Raw genomic sequence first — 21,161 nt, 5'->3', positions numbered from 1 at the left:
TAGCACTGTCTTTTCCGATGCCATCCATTTACCTGAAAATGCCAAGATTTTGTTCTCTTTTATTGCTGAGTAAAATTCCTTTGTGTATATATGCTACATTTTTTTTTATCAATTCATCCACTGAAGGGCATCTAGGTTGGCTCCACAGTTTAGCTATTGTGAATTGTGCTGCTATAAACATTGATGTGGCTGTGTCCCTGTAGTATGCTGTTTTTAAGTCTTTTGGGTATAGTCTGAGGAGAGGGTTTTTTTTTTTTATTGACAGAACAATCCATCAATAGATTTGAAGATAAATATTGATATGGTCTCACATAGCCAATGCTAAGAGTCTTCTTTTTCTTGAGAATATGATAAGATTTCTGAAATAAAAAGTCTCTTTTAAAAATGATGTTTAATAAATTATAGTAATTGTTTTGACTGCATAGAAGTCAGTCTGTTTTCTTAGAGTAAGTAACTTAAATATTTTTAGTGTCAGTATATGGACACTAAAATGTTCTGATTTTTCAGTTGAATTAAACTTGAATTATTCTGAAGTTTCCTTCATTTAAGTGATCTATAGGGTTGCAGTATATGCTAGTGTGCCCAGGATGATCCCAGTTTATTCTGGCATCCTGCATGGATTGGCATTGTCCTTGATTTTAAGTATTTTATTAAGAATTGCATTAAAATTAGCTGGTGTGCATTTGGCAGCTTTCTAGATTACTTAGAGCTCCTGCCATGATTTCTTTCCATGAGGGATGCTTTTGCAATGAACATAATTCTCAACTGAAATACAACAAGCAATAAGCCATTCTTGCTCCCCTTGCTCAATGTTTCAGATTCAAGATAGCTAGCATTTCTCTTAGAACAAAAGGCAAGGTGTCCTCTGATAAAGCAAAGTACAACAGGAAGGTCTGTGTTGGTGGTGCCAAAAGTGTTTGACACTGCTGCTCTATTTGCAATTTAGTGTATTGGCCACTTTAGTCATAGCTCATTCTTTAGAATTTGAGATGCAGGAGCCAGGTTTCTGAAATATGGAATTATAGATTAATCATATATGAAATATGCATGAGAAATAGAGGCTGAAAAATCCTGTCATAGAATGTATAGAATGTTGTAGAATGGCAAATGGTTTTTGGCAGGGTTTTATCATTTATTTATAGATAGTGTAAATTTATAACTATTTATGTTTTATTATTTGGTAAGTTATACATGTACTTTTGTGTCCAAAGTACATGTATAAAGACATGAATTTTTATCAACATACTTTATATACAACCCAGAGATATGAAAAATTGTGCTGTATACATGTACACTTTTATTGATTATTGTGTAACTTGTACAGATTTTTAATGATATTTGCTGTCCACTAGAGGGCTCACAGTCACTGAACACATGCATGCAAAAAGAAAAAACAATCTGGTGAAGAAGCATCATCATCTCTTTCAAGAATTATTAGAATCATTTTAAGAAAGCCCCTAGATGACAAAGGAATAGAGATATAGAAGATGTGTTTTACATGTTAATCTGTGAAGCATGACTGTTATGGTTTAGATATGAAATGTCCCCTAAAAGATAAAGCAAGAAAGTTTAGATGTGAAATGATTGGATTTTGAGACCTTAACTGAATCAGTGCATTAATCTCCTAATTGGGATTAACAGGGTGGTAACTATAGACTTCATGTGGCTGGAGGAGGTTGATCCCTGGGGGTGTGCCTTTGGGGTATAAATTTTGTCTTTGTTGAGCAGAGCTTGCTCTCTCTTTTTTGTGAAGTGCTCTCCTGAGCTGCTTTCCTCCACCACACACTTCTATGATGTTCTGCCTCTCCCAGGGCTCCAAAAAATGGAGTTGGGCATCTGCAGACTAAGACCTTAAAACTATGAGCCCTCAGATAAACTTTTCCTTGTCTGATTGTTCTTGTCAGGTCTTTTGGTCATGGTAGTGAAAAAGCTGATTAAAACAATGACTTTGGATTAGGTGGCTGTTTTTTAAAATTGATTTTAGTCAGTTTTAATTCCAGGTGTTTTGTAATCATAAAAAATGAATTATTGTTTCCACTAAGCCATAAGTGTTGAAATTTTGAAAGGCATTTTAAAACAAGTGCTTTCCAACACTAAGACATTGAAATTTTTCTCTATAAGAGGAATTGAATGCATTAAATAGATTTCATGATGTAAGCCTCTGTTGTATCTTCTTTATCATTATATTCCTAGTACCTTGCACAGTAATTGATATTTAGTGGTGCTCCTTGAATAGTTGTTGAAAAACCAACTGAAAGGATAAGTAAAATACTTAAGAAAAAAAAAAGGGATGAAATATAAGGATGTTGGAGTGTCTGATAGAATGCTGGGAAGAGACTTATAGATCTCAAGAACAGTTGGAGTTATATCTTCAAATACTATAACACTGCCTCAGTGTTTTGTCTCTTTTTTCAGTGTATCTTTTCTAAAATTATTTTCTATGTTCAGCTGTTTTACATGGTAGGAAAAATAAACATTATTAGAAATTTGTCTAGTAAATGAAAGAAATTTTATAGTAGTCTTCATATTGAAAATCAGAACATTATTCATCCCATTTGGGAGTTAATAAGTAACTTGAAAAAAAGCTATTTAGAGAGATTTGATAGTCAAGAAACAAAACTTGTATGGAAATATAGTTAAGATCCAAGATAATACATAATTGCAGTGGGTCTTATACTATCACTGTTGAGTTAGAGCATAAGTATGAACTTAGCCATTGAAAATTTATCACAATGTTTTACCACTTAATTACATAAGATTTACATACAAAAGTATTTTGGAATGGACTGTATAATGTTGGTCTGACACTGAATGGCAAAACTGATCTTGCCACCCTGGTCTACAAGGATTATTAATTGAGTTTTATGTTTCATGCCTCTTTTAAACTAGGTACAGAGAGATGAGAGTAACAACTTCTGAATTCATAGTTCATAATTCTACATTAGTCTTAATTTCTGCTATTAACCTTACCACGACTTTGATATATATTTTTTCCCATTGTTATTCCAGTTTTATTTATTTATTTATTTTATTGATTGTTCAAAACATTACAGAGCTCATGATATATCATCTTTCATACATTTGACTCAATTGGGTTTTGAACTCCCTTTTTTACCCCAAATACAGATTGCAGAATCACATCTGTTACATACTCACATTTTTACATAATGGCATATTAGTGACTGTTGTATTAAAAATTGTTGATTTTCTTTGTAGGTTAGAAATAAAAAAATGAAGTAATATATGAAAAGCACACATGTTTAGAAAAATTCAATAACATTTTTTGCCAATAAGTTATTTTGTTTAAAATGACTCAATATTATTGCTATAGAGATGGATGTGATAAAAGCATTATATTGATTTTAAAAAAATGGTTTAAAAGTCCTTTTCATAATTACTTGAGTTTTTTAAAAATTTCTTACATATGAGTTTTTTGATATGCATTATCTATCAGTTTTTTCTATTCCAAATATTGTTTCAATAAATAATCTCACAAATATATACATATAATCTTTAGGAAGAGTAAATCTATATGATAAATAAAATTCCCAGAAATACAGTCACTTGATTAAAGAATAGAAACATGCGATTTTAAGTTTTTGTAGGCTTTGCCAAATTGCTTACTGGTAGAAGATATACCAAAATACTTCTATGAACAATTACTAGGGTTTCTACTCTATACTCTCTATCAACATAATGTTATAAATCTTTTGATCTTTACAAATTTGATTTGCAAAATATGATATTGCATTTTTAGCTTTAATCCTTTTTATATTATAATTGAGTCATGTTGAACATTTATGTGTATCTAAGAACTTTTTTCCTTTCATATCTTTTGTTCATATTTTTTTTCCATTGAGTTGTTGAACTTTATTTAACACCTATGTTTATATTTCGGAAAATAACCTTTTGTGGAATGGATTTTGTGTTGCTTTTCTATTGTTGTGAAACAAATGACCACAAACTCAGTGGCTTAAGATAGCATCAATTAATTATCTTGTAGTTGCTTGGGTCAAGATCAGGGTACAGGTTAACTAGATCCTCTGCTTAGGATGTCCCCATTCTGGGGTTGGAGTCTCATCTGATGCTCAGGGTACTCTTCCAGGCTCGCTAGTTATTGACTAAATTTATTTCCTTGTGGTTGTATGGTAAGTCCTCAGCCATTAGAGGCAACCTGGTGTTCACTGCCATTGTTTTTGGCTCTTAGCATACTTTTTTCAAAGTTCATCCATTCATGGCATGAATCAGTAACTCATTTCTTTTCATGGCTTTTCATTATATGGACATATGCTATTTGGTTTATCCATTCATCAGTTGATGGGTTTTGGAGTTGGGTTGTAATAGCCATTTTTTTTTTGGGGGCAATTGTGAATAATGCTGCTGTGCATGTTTGTAAGTTTTTTGTGTGGACACATGTTTTCATTTCTCTTGTTTATATTTTTAAAATAGTCCTCTCGGTGAGTGTGAAATGATTTTGATTTGCATTTCTCTAACGATATTGAACATGCTTTCTTATTGGCTATTATATATCTTCTTTGGAGAAATTTCTAGTCAAATGCTTTGTTGGGATTATTTTTAAAAGGCCCTCTCTTACACCAAAATTTAAGAAAATTTCCATTACTTCTAAATATTGTTATGATTTTAGTTTGCATTGTAAAACAATGATATATCTCATGTTTATAAGAATATGGCATTAGTGCAGGGTCAACCTTGCCTTCTACATGATAATGCTTTGTTCTACACTTTTTATTTAGTGATCAATATTTTCTTCCCACTTATTTTAGATGTCATGTTTATACATTGATTATTATATGCTAGTATATATTTATAGATGTCTTGTTCTGTTCCATGGATCAATCTGTCCAAAGAATGAAGTTAGCTTTAAAAAACAAGGAATTTGAAACATTAGTTGTTGAAAGCAATAAACTTGGCAAAAGAACTTTGGTAATATATTTAAATTTTTAGATATTTAGCTAAGTTTCTTGGAGTGTAATGGGATTATGTAATGGTGGATTATGAAGGGAGAACTTCCCAGGAGTGAGTGGGAAGTTTACACTTTTAGCAATAATACTTTTACCAGTAATATAATTTGAATATACTAGTAGCCACAGTAAAAAGTGAAGAGAAATAGCAGTTATAATAGAATTGAAGAATAAGAGAGCCTCTCCCTATAATATATTGTTGGAAGTGGCAATAATAAGTAGGGTGACAGATAAGGAATGATTTCCGCTTTGGAATAATAATAAGCCTGTATTTATTATTTTTGCCACCAGATGGCGAAGGTGCATATTGAAAGCAAACAATTTATACTTTGTTCCATCTGAACTAGTTGCAGAGATGGTTTAGACTGGTAAGTAGATTAAGTATACATTTAAGATTGTGGAAAACAGGACTTCTTATATATCCTCATCTTTTTATATTCAGATATGATATTTATTTCCAAATGTTTATCTCAGTTTTGAGATTTCCACTTACCTGATTTGTATTCAACAAATGCAAGTTTTATAATCTTACCTTTTATTCCACAAACGCTTCAAAATTAAAATGTTCAGAACTTAAATGTATGCTTTCTTCCAACATAGCATCTTCCTTATCATTCCTCAGCCCAGCTGATCGCACCATCAACCATCAACGCTTCTTAAATCAAGATACTTAAGTATCACCAGGCTCGGTGGCACATGCCTGAAATCCTAGTGCCTTGGGAGGCTGAGACAGGGGAATTGAGTTCATAAGTCAGCCTCAGCAACTGCAAGGCGCTAGCAACTCAGTGAGACCCTGTCTCTAAATAAAATACAAAATAGGGCTGGGGATGTGGCTCAGTGGTCCAGTACCCCTGAGTTCAATCCCTGGTAAAGATACTTAAGTGTCATTTTCTAATCCACTCCCTCTTGACTTTCATATTATCTTCATTTGTTTTCAATCTGTTCCATCTCTACATTTTCTTATAGTCAACCCTTTGTTTCCATTAAGGGTATTGTCACTACGCTTTATGCATTAACTTTGTCTTTCTTCTCTCTATATTCTACTTTGTTTTCAGAATCATAATTTTAAAATCCAATCTATACTTATGATGAAGTCACCGATCTGGTCACTTTTGGTGCCTCCCCATTTTGTAATTAGAATTTAAGTTGTTAGTTTTTTAAAAGAATTTTTATTTTTTATTTCTTACATGACAATAGTTGTTAGCTTTTTAAGAAAATCAAACATTTAGTGAGTACTTACAATGTTTTAGGCTTTATGAGAAAAAGTATTATAAGATGATATTTAAGATACCCTTTTTATGTTGAAATAATTTCTCAAGATTCCAAAATTAGAGGAAGGAGTGTCAGTTGAAACAGGTTTTTTTTTCTTTCTTTCCTTTTTCTGACTGACTCAAAAGCCTGTCATTACATGTTTTGAGGGTGTTTTGTGTCTTTTCATCATAAATCCTACAACTTTTCCTTGCTTCTTTGGCCCTATAATCAATCATCTAACCATAGTGGATTATCATTCATTCTTTTATTGGTACTGGAGATTGATCCCAGGGGTGCTTTACTGAGCTACACCCCCCAGTCGTTTTTATTTTTTATTTTCAGAAAGGATCTTGCTAAGTTGTTGAGGTTCTCTATAAGTTATAGAGGCTGGCCTCAAACTTGTGATCCTATCTCAGCCTTCCCAGAAGCTGAAATTACAGGCTTATACCACTGTACCTGGATAATTCTCCTCCTCCTCCTCCTCCTTCCCCTCCTCCTCCCTCTCCTCCTCTCCCTCCTAGTATTTACTTAAGCTATTCTTCCTGTCTAGGATTCTGTTCTAGCTCTGAATATATTAAGTCAGCAAATATTTATTGAGTGTTGCTTGTGTGTTAGATTTCTAGGTACTGACAGTATAGTAGTGAAAAAACAGACAAAATTCCTAATGGAGATTACTTTTTACTTGGGTAAGACAAATATAAGAAATAGCTAATGTGTTAGTGTAACTTCGTATATAGTTAGCTGCACAGACTGTTCAGATCGAAAGTCATTTAAATGAATGGGAGTAGTATAGCTTGGAGTGTCTCACCTCTGAGATCCTGGTGACAACTATTAGAAGGAAAATAAGATAGGGGAGGAAAGGAAGTGTCTCCCCCAGCAACAGGGGAGAGGGCAGTTAATTTTAAGTAGGGAGTTGAAGAAGGCCTCGATTAACATTAAGACTTGAAGTTGGTGAGAAAGTAAGTCATGTGGATATCTGAGGAAGGGCACTCTAGTTGGAGAAATAATACTGCCAAAATTCTTAAGTAATGATGTGCCTTGGAATGTCTGCCTAAATCTTATTATTTTTTTTTAAAGCCCAGCTCAAATGTCCCTACTTACATATACCCTTCCTGTATCTTATCCAACATGAATTATATTTTTGCTTGTAGAGGATACCTTATTAAAGCACTTACCACTATCTGACCTTGGGTATACTTCTCAGTGTTTCTTTCTCTTTGAGTGTTGAGCAGCTTGAGGGAACACTATCTTTTACATCTTTGAGTTTGTATTAATAGGCATTCATAGAATATTAATTGAATTGAAATAAATTGAATCACTGAAAAGACTAGTAGATAATCAGTTATCTTTTCAATAATTTTTATGTATTACAATTATCTTGTGTTTACAAAAATTGAATTTATTTAAGAAATCCAGTAATTTTTTCTGCCTCTTAGTCTCATTTTTTACCCTGATGTTTTTGTAAATACATGTTAACTTGCATAAAAACACATATTAAACTACGTTTAATGTATTATATGATCTCTAGTATTCTTGTTTCTTAGAAACTTTCAGTGATAATGAGATTTTTAAAAGTATTTTAACATATTTTTATAGAAATTCTTATGCCTTTTTGCTCTCAGTTGCCATAATTTAGCATCATTTAAAAATTTTGCTTGATTATCTTCTATTTTCCATGTTCTTCTTGGATTTCTGTTCCAGTTTGTCATGGCTAGTCCTGTCTTGTACATATTGTCCCATCATAATTATTAAGAGCACCTTTCACTCTCAAAATTATCCTTATATGGGCAATATATTACACAGTCTCCTTAGTTTCCTTTGAGGCTTTCTAGTGGTACCTAAAGAAAAATGCTGCACACTACTCAGACTTATTGAAAGTTCTATAGGACTGTATTACAGAAATATTACTTCAGTTACTTAGTCTGCAATTTTTATTAAGCATATACTTTATTTATACCACAAGTTTATATGGAGAAATACAAACATAGAAGATGCTTTGTGCCACAAATTTATAATCTAGGAAGTCAGAATTGATGATATTATGTAAAAATGAATATTTAAAACTGGTAAAATTATGGTAACCAAAATAACTTAGAAATATATAACAAGACAGAGAATTAAACGAACTAATTTAAATGATGGAACCAAACAGGATACGTTAGGAGAGGTTTTGTAGATTTGTTAAAACTTCAACAAAATTTGAATGAAGGAGTTTTGGAGAAAAATTATTCAGCCGGGGTATCAAAACAGTAGAAAGCAAATCTGAGTAGTGTAAGAGCTCCTAAATTATTATCTTCTACCACTCTCATTTTATTTTATTTTGCTCCTCAGGGGCAGTGAGTTTTGTTAATCACATTTAGGACTTCACTTTTGTGGTTTTTTCCCCCATCTAAATACATATCTTTGTGTAATACATAATGTGTTTGTATGTATTTTACATTATATAAATGAGAAAGTGCTTTAGGTCTCACATTTTAAAAAATGTATTCATGTAGAAATGTCTCCCCCCCCCCCCCCCCCCCCCCGACTTCTGCATTATTCTCTGTGGTCGCATAATGGCTTCTACCTCCTAATCCTAATCCTTGGAACCTGTTACTTTTTACAGCAAAAGAGACTTTGTAGATGTGATTAAGATTATGGATCTTGAGATAGGGAGATTATCTTGGATTATCTATGTGGGTCCAGTCAAATCACATGAATTTAAAACTGGAGAATCTTTTCTGGTTTGATGAAAGCGATTAGATGGGAGGAGGAGAAATTCAAAGCAGGAAAGAGATTTGACTGGCCACTGGAAGTTTGAAGATGGAGGAAAGGGATCTGAGTCAAAGAAACAAGCAATCTGTAGAAGACAGGAGCCAACTTCAGTTTAAAGCTTGAAAGAAAATAGGGATCTTGGCCCTACAATCACAAGGAATTGAATTCTGCCAACAACTTAAATGATCAAAAAATGAATTCTCCCTAGAGCCTTTTAAAAGGAACTTAACTGATGCTTTGATTACATTCAGTGAAACGTCATCAGACTTCCGACCATCAGAAGTATAACACAACAAACTGGTGTTTTTAAACTTTAACATTTGTGGCAGTTACAATAACAATAGAAAATTAATGCAGATTTCTTACTATGTATCTGTAGAGTTGTATTTGACAATCCACTAGTGATGGATAATCTACGTTTTGTCAAAAATCCTCATTATTATAGCAAATTAATGAATGTCCTTATTCATGTCTCTTTATGACCTATATCCTTTGCCCAATTGAAAAATAATGGCTTTCTATCATTTTTATCACTGTTACTTTGTTGGGCAGACATTCTCACCTAGTAAAAGTCATTACTTTTTAAACTTGATAGCTTGTGATCTTTTAGTTATGATTAATAAATCAGTTCTCTCTCAAAATTTCTAGAAATGTTCTTTTGTGTTTATTACTAGTAGTTTTTACTATTTTACTACTAGTAGTAAAGTTTGCTTGTAGATATGGCAAAGTATGATACTTTATTTTTCCCATTATAGTAAATTTATTTTTTCTATTATAGTAAGCCACTGTTGCGAGCAGCAGCTACTAAGCAACCCTTTCTCAAGTCATTGGTTTTGTACTACCTCTGTTCATATACGCTACTATGTACTCTAATCTGTTCTATTTTTCTATCTACCCTGGTACAGTACCACATTGAGGTTTCTCTTGATTTTTTCTTTTTTCTTCAAAATTTTTGCATAGGTGACTATGTCACCATAATAGCCTTATTTATTACTTTTCAATTTGTAAGCCTTTAATTTCCTTTTCTTATCTTAATTTACTGTCAAGTGTCTCCACTACAATGTAAAATAGAAACGGTGAGAGTAACATTTACCTTATTTCAAATTTAAGGTAAAGCTTTGAATCTTTCACAATAAAATGTGATGTTAACTATAGATTTTTCATGACAGTTTGAGGGAATTCTGCTACTAATTTGCTGACAATTTTAATCATGAATGGATGTGGGATTTTGTCATTTTTTTGCCTCTATTGATAACATCTCCTTGTTTTTTCTTTAGTTTGTTTTATATGGTGAGTAACATTGATTGTTTTCAGATGTTATACTAACGTTTCAGTCCTGGGATACCCCTCTCAATCATGAGGGCATTATTCTTTTACATATTGCTGGATTTGATTTACAATATGTCTATAATATTTTGTTAGAGAAGTTTTAAAATTTATTTTTATAATTTATGTTCATAAGAGATAGTGGTATGGAGTTTCCTATCTTGTAACTTCCTTGGTTTTGTTTTCAGAGGAATTTTGGCTTTACAAGATGACTTAGGAAGCAATTGTTTTCGTATTCCTACTTTAAATATTTGCAAGAGTTTTCTCTGATGATTTTTGGGCCTGGAGTTTTCTTTTAGTTGGATGTGTTTTTTTTTTTTTTAAGCTGTAAATTAATCTCTTCAATGGATGTAGAGCTGTTCAGGTTTTTATTTATTTTTGAGCATATGAACATTTCTATAATCTGGTTTTATAAGACATAGTAGCTATATTCATCCTGGTGATGTCTCACTAATCATTTGAAAATCATTCTTTGTTCTTTAGCATGCTGAAGATAGAATAAGATGTTTTGATAGACTACTCTTTTCCTTATTCCATATATTTTAGACCTGTTTCATTCTAATTTCAATCTACCTTTATATCTACCAGTGCCTTTGTTATAATTTCAGTGATTATTCCTCTATATCTCTGTCTGGAGTTGGTTACTTTTTACTTTTCACTCAGAGACATTCATTCAATTATTTTCCTTTGACATACAGAAGTTCTGCCTTTTTAGTTTGCTGTCTACCTTTGTTTTTTTTACTATCTCTGTTCATATACGCTACTATGTACTCTAATCTGTTCTATTTTTCTATCTATCCTGGGTCAGTACCACTTATTGAAAGTCTAAGAAGTTGTTGTCTACTTCCTTTAGAATATGACTTGATCAGATTGTTCACTCTTGAAGTAGTTGCTCGTCAGTTATGATCCATAAAACAATATCCATTTTCTGAATTAGCAACATTTAATTGACTGAGACTCTGCTTATTACTTGCTGTTTCTTGATGGTGTCTGTAAACTCATTTTAATGAGTTTTTTTGAATGCTGCATATTCATTTTTCGTATTAACGTATTAAGAAAAATACTTTAGTAGTAAAAGTAGAAGTATAGGAAAGAAAAACTAGAAGGACATTAAAATGGGGATAAATGGTTAACAAACAGTGGTGACTGTGCTAACAGAAGCACTTTTTAAAAATGATTGCTGAGAAAATTGTAGATTAATACCAAAATGGCCATTGTTGAGAATAACTTGTTCCAACACTAATGTGTCTTGCATTACTAAAGTCTCTAATTCATTAAAAGTATAAAAGTTAACAAGTTGTAATGTATTATGAGCTTATATTTACAAATATACTCATATAATCCTTTGCCACAGATAATTTACACATATGCTGGCAGTAGAAGTGTTGATGTTTCAGTAATAGGGATGAATTTGCACTGTAAAATACACAAGTGTATTGCTTCTAGTTCAGCTTTATGGTAATATTGATTTTATATACTAACTTCTAGGGGATCTCATCCACTTTTCCCCTCTATACTTTGGCTTTCCCAGCATACACCAGTGAAGCAGTTCTGATATAATGGGTAAAGGCCACAAGATTAGGCTGACTTACTGAGGTGAAGTGAAGGTAGGAGCTGGAGAGTAAAGAAGTATTTATTTAGATCTTTTAGTAAAACAAATAAAGTGGTAATAAATGAAACTGATTTGGGGTAGATTCCTTCTCCCATTTTCTTCACTGTATAATTTCCTTTCTTATAGCTAATATATTATGACAGGTTTGGGATAAACAAGTTGGAGTAGATCAAAGGAGAGAAAGGGTGAGACTAAGGAGCTAGCCACTAGATTTGTCTTATCTAGTACTAAAATATAAGGAGCAAGAATAGTCTTTTCAAGGATTTAGGCATTTGAGTTTATCAGTTCATAGCATGAATTCAGTATCATGGTGGATCCTTTAAATATTTTTATACTTATTTAATACTTATTTGGATATTTTCATATGAATATTATTATCCATAGTATAATAATACTTTCTATATGTACAGCTACTTATTTTATATACTCAAGGATGTAGCTCCTACAATTCTTTAAAGTAATTAAGTGTGGAATTGGGAGGAAACATGTAAACATTTGGAAAAATAATTATCAGCTCAAAATTTCAAGCTAAAATATATGAAAAGCAGAATAAAACTAATAATGTCCATGATTTAAAATTTCTTTTCATATAAGGGTCTTAACTTTTGCTTGTTTGTTTTAAAATAATAGCATTATTTAGAGAAAATAAATTATCTTTTTGCATGTGTCAAATGTAACTGGCAGCTTACAGTGGTGGTTCTTAAATTTTGGTCTTGGGAACTCTTCACAATCTTAAAAATGAGGACTTCAAAGAACTTTTAAAATGTGATTATATTCATTAATATTTACCATATTAGAAATAAAAACAAGAAAACCATATTTATACTTGTTAATTTTAAAATAACGATGAACCCACAGCATGTTAATGAACCATATCTAGTCGATAGAATCCTATGTTAACCTACAGTTAGTATTCCTTTGATAATGTTTAGAATCTGTGACTTGCTTTAGCTTGTAGAGTTTGGGAAAGATGATAGGAATATTCAATTATGTGATTATATTATGTAAGAGTATGTGTTAGATTGGAGCAAGAGATTCTTCCGTAGAATTTGAAGAATTAAAAACTACCTGCTGCAAAAAGGTTATTAGAGAACACGCAACTGGGATCTGTAGGAGACCCCTAGAAACACTGGCTGATAGCAAAAAGCAGGGAACTCAACTCCTAGAGCCACAAGGAGCTGAATTCTGCCCACAATCACATTAACTTGAATTAAGATCCTGAGTTCTAGAATGAAACATAATCTAGCTGATACCTTGTTGGTCCCAACTTGCAAGACCCAGTACAGAGAAACTATTTAAACCATGCCTAGACTTCTGACTTATAGAAACTATAAAATAATATATATTTTTAGAAGCTACTAAAATTGGGATTAGTTGTTTTTGCTTTGCAGCAGTGAAAAACTAATATAGCATATTTTTAAAAAAAGCCGAGGAAAGAAAAAAATTATTTTACACTTTGGGAAATCCTTTTAATGTCTGATTTAGTAAAAAAACCTTCTTTGTTTAGTGTCTTGAACTATTATTCACAATTTAGTCTCTGGAAAGCTGCATTGTATACTCATGTGAGAATAAAAGTTAAAAAAAAAGAAATGAGATAACATTTTAGTATTTTGAACATAGGTTTGACCCTGCAGATCCTCTGAGACCCTTCTGAGGTCACTGTATTACACTTTTGAGAACCACTAGATTTGAGATTAAAGTTTTAGTAGTTTCCTTTCCTGCTAAAAATAGACCATTTAGTTATATATGGCCCAGAGTTTATAAAGTAACTTAAATTATATAGAACTCTATTTCTTTGCCTGTTTTTCATTTGATTTCTGCTTTTGCCCTTGAGTTTGTTTATGTGATTTACTGTGCTCCTCATGGTAAGCAAATGCAAAAGATCTTTGCTGACTCTTGTTTCAAGGAGGAATAGGAAGGACAATTTTAATATGAAGGAAATTGGTACAGAATTTTCCTTGAAAGGAAAATTGTGCATGTTTGTCTTTAGCATTTAACTGAAATTGTGCAGTGGCCATTGAGAGATTAAAATTCAGGAGGAGATTTTAAAGTATTTTTTTAATAACTTTATTTTATTTATTTATTTTTATATGTTGCTGAAGATCAAACCGGGGCCCCTGCATGTGCGAGGGGAGCACTCTACTGCTGAGCCATAACCCCAGCCCCTAAACTGTATTTTTTAAAATAAAAATTAACTCATTAAAAATTAGTTATTTTTATGTATATATGTTTATGAATATACAATATTTAATATGGTACTAGTGCTTATTTTTCTTAAGTGTTTTTGTATTAATTTTGTGGTGACTTTTAACTGTAGGAATCCAGGCGAACTAATTAGTCATAGATCCCAAGATAGCTCAATATGTGATAAATTGCTCTTATCCTAAGATTTGTGATGCAGTTTATTGCTTAAAACATTAATATGAAATCATGTGGATTTCTTTTTTAGTAATTCATGACTACTCTAGTTTGTTTTCAAACCAAGAACCAATATTGTTGGTTAATCTATAATTAACTATTTTTATTTCTGTCATTTATACCTGAAAGTTACTTGTATATATTATATGACACAGTTGGAAGTTTTAAGGTATTATTTGGAACTTTTCGTTTGGAAAGAAGGATTTTCAAGGTTGGTTTGAAGATTTTTTTTTTTTTTTTTGGTAGAATAGTTCTCACTGTGCTTACTTAATTACACAGTGCTTGAACCGGAAAATTAAACTTTAAAGTGGTCTTCCCCTTCCTATTGACGAACTAATTTCCATTTTTTCCCCTTTTCATTATTTCTTTCTTTCAACATATTTCCACCTAGTCATTTTAAAATTTATTTCTTAAATGCTAGTTTTCAGCTTATTTTTTCATTAGTATTTTCAAATTCTTATTGAATTTTCTATTTATTCATTCAGTTGCCACTTCAGTTTTCCTTTCCTATGCTTAAGACTTGATTTGTATTGATGGAGCAGGATTAACAAATTGTAATTACATCTCAGATAAAGTTTATTACATTTTTCATACAGCCAAGATGTCAAGACTACAGGGTATGGGTAAACAAAATTGTTGTGATACAAAATATTTTTTTCACTTATGTGATAATAATCTGAAACTCACTTATACAACTTGTTTGATATAGTTGAAAGTTTTGAGGTATTATTTAAGATTCCTGTTTGGTAACAAAACTTTCTTCTGGTTTACTTTCTGAAGTGTTAGAGTCATGAGAATGGGGGAGATTATGAGAATTTGATTTTTATCCTTCAAATATTTCCCCTTTCTGTTTAAATATATTCTGTGCTTTAATGTTGTATTCTCTCAAAAAATATAAATTTGGGAGTTGTTTATGTCAAAGGATTGTTAGTCTTTTAATAAACTGTATTTTTATTTTATTTATTACTTTTTAAATTCTGGTGGATAAAGACTGCAACAATAACTTATATTTTAAATTAGAGAATTTATCTGTAGGAAGTTGTTGAATAAGAGAGACATAATAGTACCATGTAAGAAGTTCTAGACTGTGAGTCAGGAGTTTGGGATGCTAATTTTATCTTTGACACCAATCATTTGGCCCCAAAAAATAAATAAATAAAAAAGAATTGAATGAAACTTCTAACTTTTCTGCAAAATGGGAGAGTTTAGAGTCTATTTTAAATGTGATAGTATATCATTATAGGATTTAAGCATTAAAAACCATCATTATTATTATCACCTATTTATTTTTGTTATGGCCTTTCTGTTTTATGGAGAACAAGTTGTAGGGACCAAGATTGGTGCAGAGAGAGCTTTGGAAAATATTTTAGTAGTTCATGATAAGTTTGTAGCTTAAATTAAAATTTTAGTGAGATGGAAAATACTGTTTTGTTTTGAAGGTAGAGATGGTACCACCTATTGATTGTTGGGATATGTGTGTTGAAATGTAAAAGAAAGGAATATCAAGGATAACTCCTGGATAAATCTTGTTGTTGTTCTAAGATAGAAAAAAAAAAGGGAAGAACAGGTTTGGGTGAGGAAATCAGGAATTCTCTTTGGACATTGGCCATATTATCTTTGAGATGCCTCTTGATTCCATTTTGGGATGCCAAATTGACAAATGCTTAAATGAGTCATGAATCTTAGGGGAAGATAAAAGCAAAGATGTAAAATAAAGATATTGATGGCCATGGAACCTAAGTTGCTTAGGGAAAGTCTTTAGATAAAATAATAGAAGGAGTCCACATGATAGGCAGAACAGGTGTGCTCTCCCACTACCCCCTGCAACATTTAGAGATCTAGGAGAAGAATAAGAGCCAGCCAAAGGCATAGGAAAAAATTGTCACTAAGCAAGAGGAAATTTATTACAGTATGTTTCAGGAATTAAAAATAAAAATGTGTTAGATGTCATCAAGAGTATAGCATTAATGTCAAATGCTACAGGGAAGTCATGTTAAGAAAGCAACACAAAATTGCCATTGCTGAGAGATAGCTCAGTAAAGCAATAAAGACAGAAACTTGGTTAGTATGACTTGAGAGGTGGAATGTGAAATTAAAAAAGTGGGCATAGTCTCTACATACAACTTTTTCAAGAAATTTACTGTGAAAAGGAGCAGAAAGATGGGATAATACCTGGAAGGGAATGTGAGTTTCAGGGAGGTTCTTTTACAATAGGAAATAGCATAGTCATAAAATCACTGGTAAGTTGATTCACAATTAAATTATTAATTTATCATTATAAGTATCATTATAAATAAATTCTAAAGTAAAATTAATGATAAATTAAACTAGGTATATAAGAAAAAGAGTAAGCTAGATGGGAAATTAATATAATAGGTGTTTGTTATATTATAGTTTGTTTTCAAATTTTGTGCTTAATCTCCATCACTCATAAGTAGCTGGGATCTCTAATTAATCCTGATCTCTGTTCATTACTAAGGGCCAGGCAAATTACATTTTTTATGTTAATAGTATTGGATTTAGTTTTTTAGAGATTTTTGTAAGTTTATTTGCATAAGATCTTCAGTTTTGCCTGAAAAAAGACTAAAAATTTGGTTTGCTCTCCTTTCACCAAGGAAGGAAAAGGTATAAAAGGAAAAAGCTAAAAATATGCTCTCAGACTTTCAAAGTCTGGGTCTGGCTCTTATGGAATGAATGAATTCAGGTCAAAAGAGGTATTTTCAAGAGAGTTTTTTTGATATAAAAGTTACACATCCAGTATTTCTTCAAATTCATGACAGAATATATAACAGAATTGTTCATCACATTCCATTATTATTATTATTATTATTATTATTATTATCATCATCATTATTATTATTACTGATGTTGGGAATTGAACACAGGGCCTCACACATGCCAGACAAGTGTTCTACTGCTAAACTACATCCCCAGCTCCATAATTGTCCTTTAAAAATACTGTCTCTTATTGGCTTCTAGGCCATCACACTTTCCTAATTTTCCTCCTACTTTTGTGGCTGCAGTTCAGTCTCTTTCACTGGCTTTTTCTTTCCTGCTGACTTAGCGTGGAACTTAATTTTTGGTGTTTTATCTTGGATTTTTTTCTTTTTATCATTTTGAATTATTCTTTTTTTGTTTTAAATTTAGTTATACATTACATACAGTACAGTATATTTTGACATATTTTTACAAACATAGAGTATATCTTATTCTAATTAGGATCCCAGTCTTGTGCTTATACATGATGTGAAGATGCATTATGGTGTATTTATATACTTATATAGGAAAATTTTGTGAGATTCATCCCACTGTCTTTCTTAGTCCTACCCCCTAACTTCCCTTTATTCCCCTTTGTCTAATCCTCTGACCTTCTATTCCCTCCCCCAGTATTGTGTGTTAACATCCACCTATCAGAACATTTGACCTTTGGGTTTTGGGGATTGACTTATTTCACTTAGCTTGATAGTCTCCAGATCCATCCATTTGCTGGCAAATGTCATAGTCATTCTTTATGGCTGAATAATACTCCATTATGTGTATGTATCACATTTTCTTCATCTATTCATCTGTTGAAGGGCACCTAGGTTGGTTCCATAGCTTAGCTATTGTGAGTTGAGGTGCTGTAAACATTGATGTGGTTTCATCATTGTAGTATGCTGATTTTAAGTCCTTTGGGTATATGGTGAGGGGTGGAATAGCTGGGTCAAATGGTGGTTCTATTCCAAGTTTTCTGAGGAATCTACATACTGCTTTCCAGAATAGTTGCACCAATTTGCAGTCCCATCAGTAATGTATAAATGAACCTTTCCCCCAATATCCTCGCCACCATTCACTTGTATTCTTGATAATTGGCATTCTGACTGAGTTATATGAAATCTCAGTGTAGTTTTAATTTGCATTTCTCTAATTGCTAGAGATGTTGAACATATTTTTATATAGTTATTGACCATTCATATTTCTTCTTCTGTGAAGTGCCTGTTCAGTTCCTTTGCCCATTTATTGATTGGGTTATTATTATTTGATGTTAAGTTTTTAAAAAATACATCCTGGAGATTAATGCTCTATGTGAGGTGCAGTTGGTAAGTATTTCCCCCCATTCTGTAGGCTCTGTCTTCACACTCTTGATTGTTTCCTTGGCTGTGAAGAAGCTTTATAGTTTGATAAAATCCCATTTATTGATTCTTAATTTTACTTCTTTTCTTTAGTAGTTTTGTTGAATAATTTGGTTCCTAAGCCAACATGATGGAGTTTGAATTTTTCTCTTGGTGATCTCAATCACTTGCTTGTTTGAAATCATTACTAACATGCTGATGCTTCCTAAAGTTTTTTTTTTTTTCAACCTAGGTTTCTAACTCTAGAGTGACATATCTAATTGATTATCTGTTTTTTTAAAGCTATTTTGTGTATGCTTCAAATTCAACAACTTATCATCTCTCTCTTTCTTCTCCCTCAACCTGTTGCAGTGGATTTTAAGACTATGTGCTTGGTTACTTAAGAGAGAAATCTGAGAGTAATTTTTGAATCCTCTATTGACATTCATATATTACTTCTGAACTCCTGTAGCCAATCACTATTTCCTGTTGATTCAACATCTGTCTTTTTTAGTCTGTTCCTTTTTCTTCATTTTACTTTGATCACTTTAAGACCATTAATATCTTACTTGAACTATTGCATTAGCTTTCTAACTGATATCTCTATATCCACATATAGTGAGATAATATTTTGGTGTATTTATGGTTGTATTTCCTTCAATGTGTTTTTTGTGAATGCCTGAGTCTTCTCCATTATGACCACTGGGACTTGATTTATCTGTTGACTCAAAGTAGGAAAACACAGAATTATTCACGGACTTCATTAAAAAATCAAAATACTCAACAGTTTTCAATGCTCTGTAGGATTTGCAAATGTTTTTTTCTCCAGCTACTTGATTTCTCTCAGTATTGCTCTGTTCTGGTTTTATTTAATCGACATTTGTATATGCAATACTCTGTATAATACTCCTTTATTTTGCCCTTGGTTAGGCTCATACTTATTATTTCATGGTTCTCATCTTAAATGATAATTTCTCTAGAGCTCTCTCTGAACTTCTGAACTCCAAGACTATTTTGGGGTTATTGTTAACAAGCTCTCATCACATCACATCACTAATCTTAATTCCCAATAACACATATAATCACTTATTTAGTATCTGTATTCTCCACCAGACTTCAGACCAAAACTCCTATGAGGACTGGTATATTACTCTCCTATCTTCTTTTCTTCCCTCTCTTCCATCTTGCCTCCTTTCTGATTTTTCTCCCTCCTTTCTGCCCTTTTTTTTTTTGTTTTCTGTAGGCTTTTTTAGCAGTTAGAAAAGTGTCTATGAGACAACAAATTCTTGTTGGTGAATGAATGAATGGATGAATTTTGAGAAGAGATTTATTCTCTCTCTCTCTCTCTCTCTCTCTCTCTCTCTCTCTCTCTGTGTGGTGCTGAGGATTGAGACTTATTCTCTTAATATTTACACAAGACAAAGAACCTTGAATTGTTGTAACCTTGAGATTTATTACCTTTGATGGAGAATTGAAATTCAGAGTGAGGGTATCAGAAAGTGGTGACTCCCCATTTTCAAGTGGCTTTATAATCAGCACATACTACTGAAGAGGAAGTAGATATACAAGAATTAGAGGATTGTGTATATATGATATGCCTGGGTACTTCCATAAATACAGGAGGTGATTTGGTAGGAAGCTGGCAAAGATACGGAGAAAGTTGAGATATTAATCTAATTCATTCCCTTTTGTAACTATAGCCTGATGGAAAAGGAATGTTTGAATTCAGTGTAAACTTTTGAATAAACTATAAACCAACTAATCTTTTCTTCTGGATAATTCAATCTTCTGTTACACAAGTCCCTAATGTCCTCTGCTTGAACACTTTTAAGGAATCTAGGTAGGGTTTGTAGCAGTTGCTTAAACCTCCATAAGACTAATTGTAACAAGTTCACTCTTTAGTAGCTCTCCAGAGACTTTTGCCTTTGTTGAAATGGAGGGAAAAGGCCATTGGAATCACCTTTAATATTACCTTTAACCTGAGCCTCCCTAGAGACAGTTATTATAGTTCTATAGTGGCCTCCTGGGCTATGTTGACAGGCCAAGAGAGTGGGCTGGGAAAGATAAAAAGAGACAAAGGAGAAGGTAAACTATTGAAATAGTCAAACAAGAAAGTTCCAACTCACTGTTTCAGCTAGTGATAAGTGACTGGTTATTATTCACTACATATTTAATTGGATATATATATATAGCTCACAAGAATAGAATATATTCTAACCTATGTTAAGTGTTCTGTAATGTGTAAATTATAGTGAAAACAAAGTACTTTAGGCTTTATTGCTAAACTTTTATGCAGATAACTTTTTCTTCAGCACAGAAGATAATTGGTGTTCTTTAAAAAAAACATTTGTTGGGGCTGGGGTTGTAGCTCAGTGGCAGAGCACTTGCCTAGCATGTGTGAGGCACTGGGTTCTATCCTTAGCACTGCATATAAAACTAACTAAATAAAAAACTTTTGTTGCATATATTTAAGGTCTACAACATGAAATTTTGATTATATATATGTTTATATGTATATAGTAAAAAGCTTAGTAATATCAAGCAAATAGTTATTTCTGACATCTGATGTCAAAGCTGAAACAAATTTTGTATTTATAGAATAAAGTGTGTAGCCTCTGGGAGAAAAGACCTTCCCTTTGCTCCCCACTTTTTTAAAAAAATAAAGTAATGAGTAGAGTTGCATGAAAGGAAAAAATTACATATGAGAACTATTGGAAGCCAGTATTA

General features: G+C 32.2%; 1 protein-coding gene across 22 annotated transcripts in view; it reads left to right on the top strand.

Annotated features, from left to right (window-relative positions):
- Rims2 (regulating synaptic membrane exocytosis 2) overlaps nt 1-21,161 on the top strand; it is a 586,271-nt gene that overhangs the window by 175,897 nt on the left and 389,213 nt on the right. Inside the window, exons 4-5 of one of the 22 annotated variants that reach the window (XM_077801041.1) lie at nt 3,518-3,522; nt 19,417-19,453. The exons of the other annotated variants lie outside the window; for them this stretch is intronic. Coding sequence (XP_077657167.1) covers nt 3,518-3,522; nt 19,417-19,453 — 42 coding nt within the window. The remainder of the gene's footprint in view (nt 1-3,517; nt 3,523-19,416; nt 19,454-21,161) is intronic. 22 annotated transcript variants of the gene reach the window in all.

Source organism: Urocitellus parryii, chromosome 7, assembly GCF_045843805.1.
Source record: "Urocitellus parryii isolate mUroPar1 chromosome 7, mUroPar1.hap1, whole genome shotgun sequence".
Classification (NCBI taxonomy): domain Eukaryota; kingdom Metazoa; phylum Chordata; class Mammalia; order Rodentia; family Sciuridae; genus Urocitellus; species Urocitellus parryii.
This window is presented reverse-complemented; position numbering and strand designations above follow the sequence as displayed.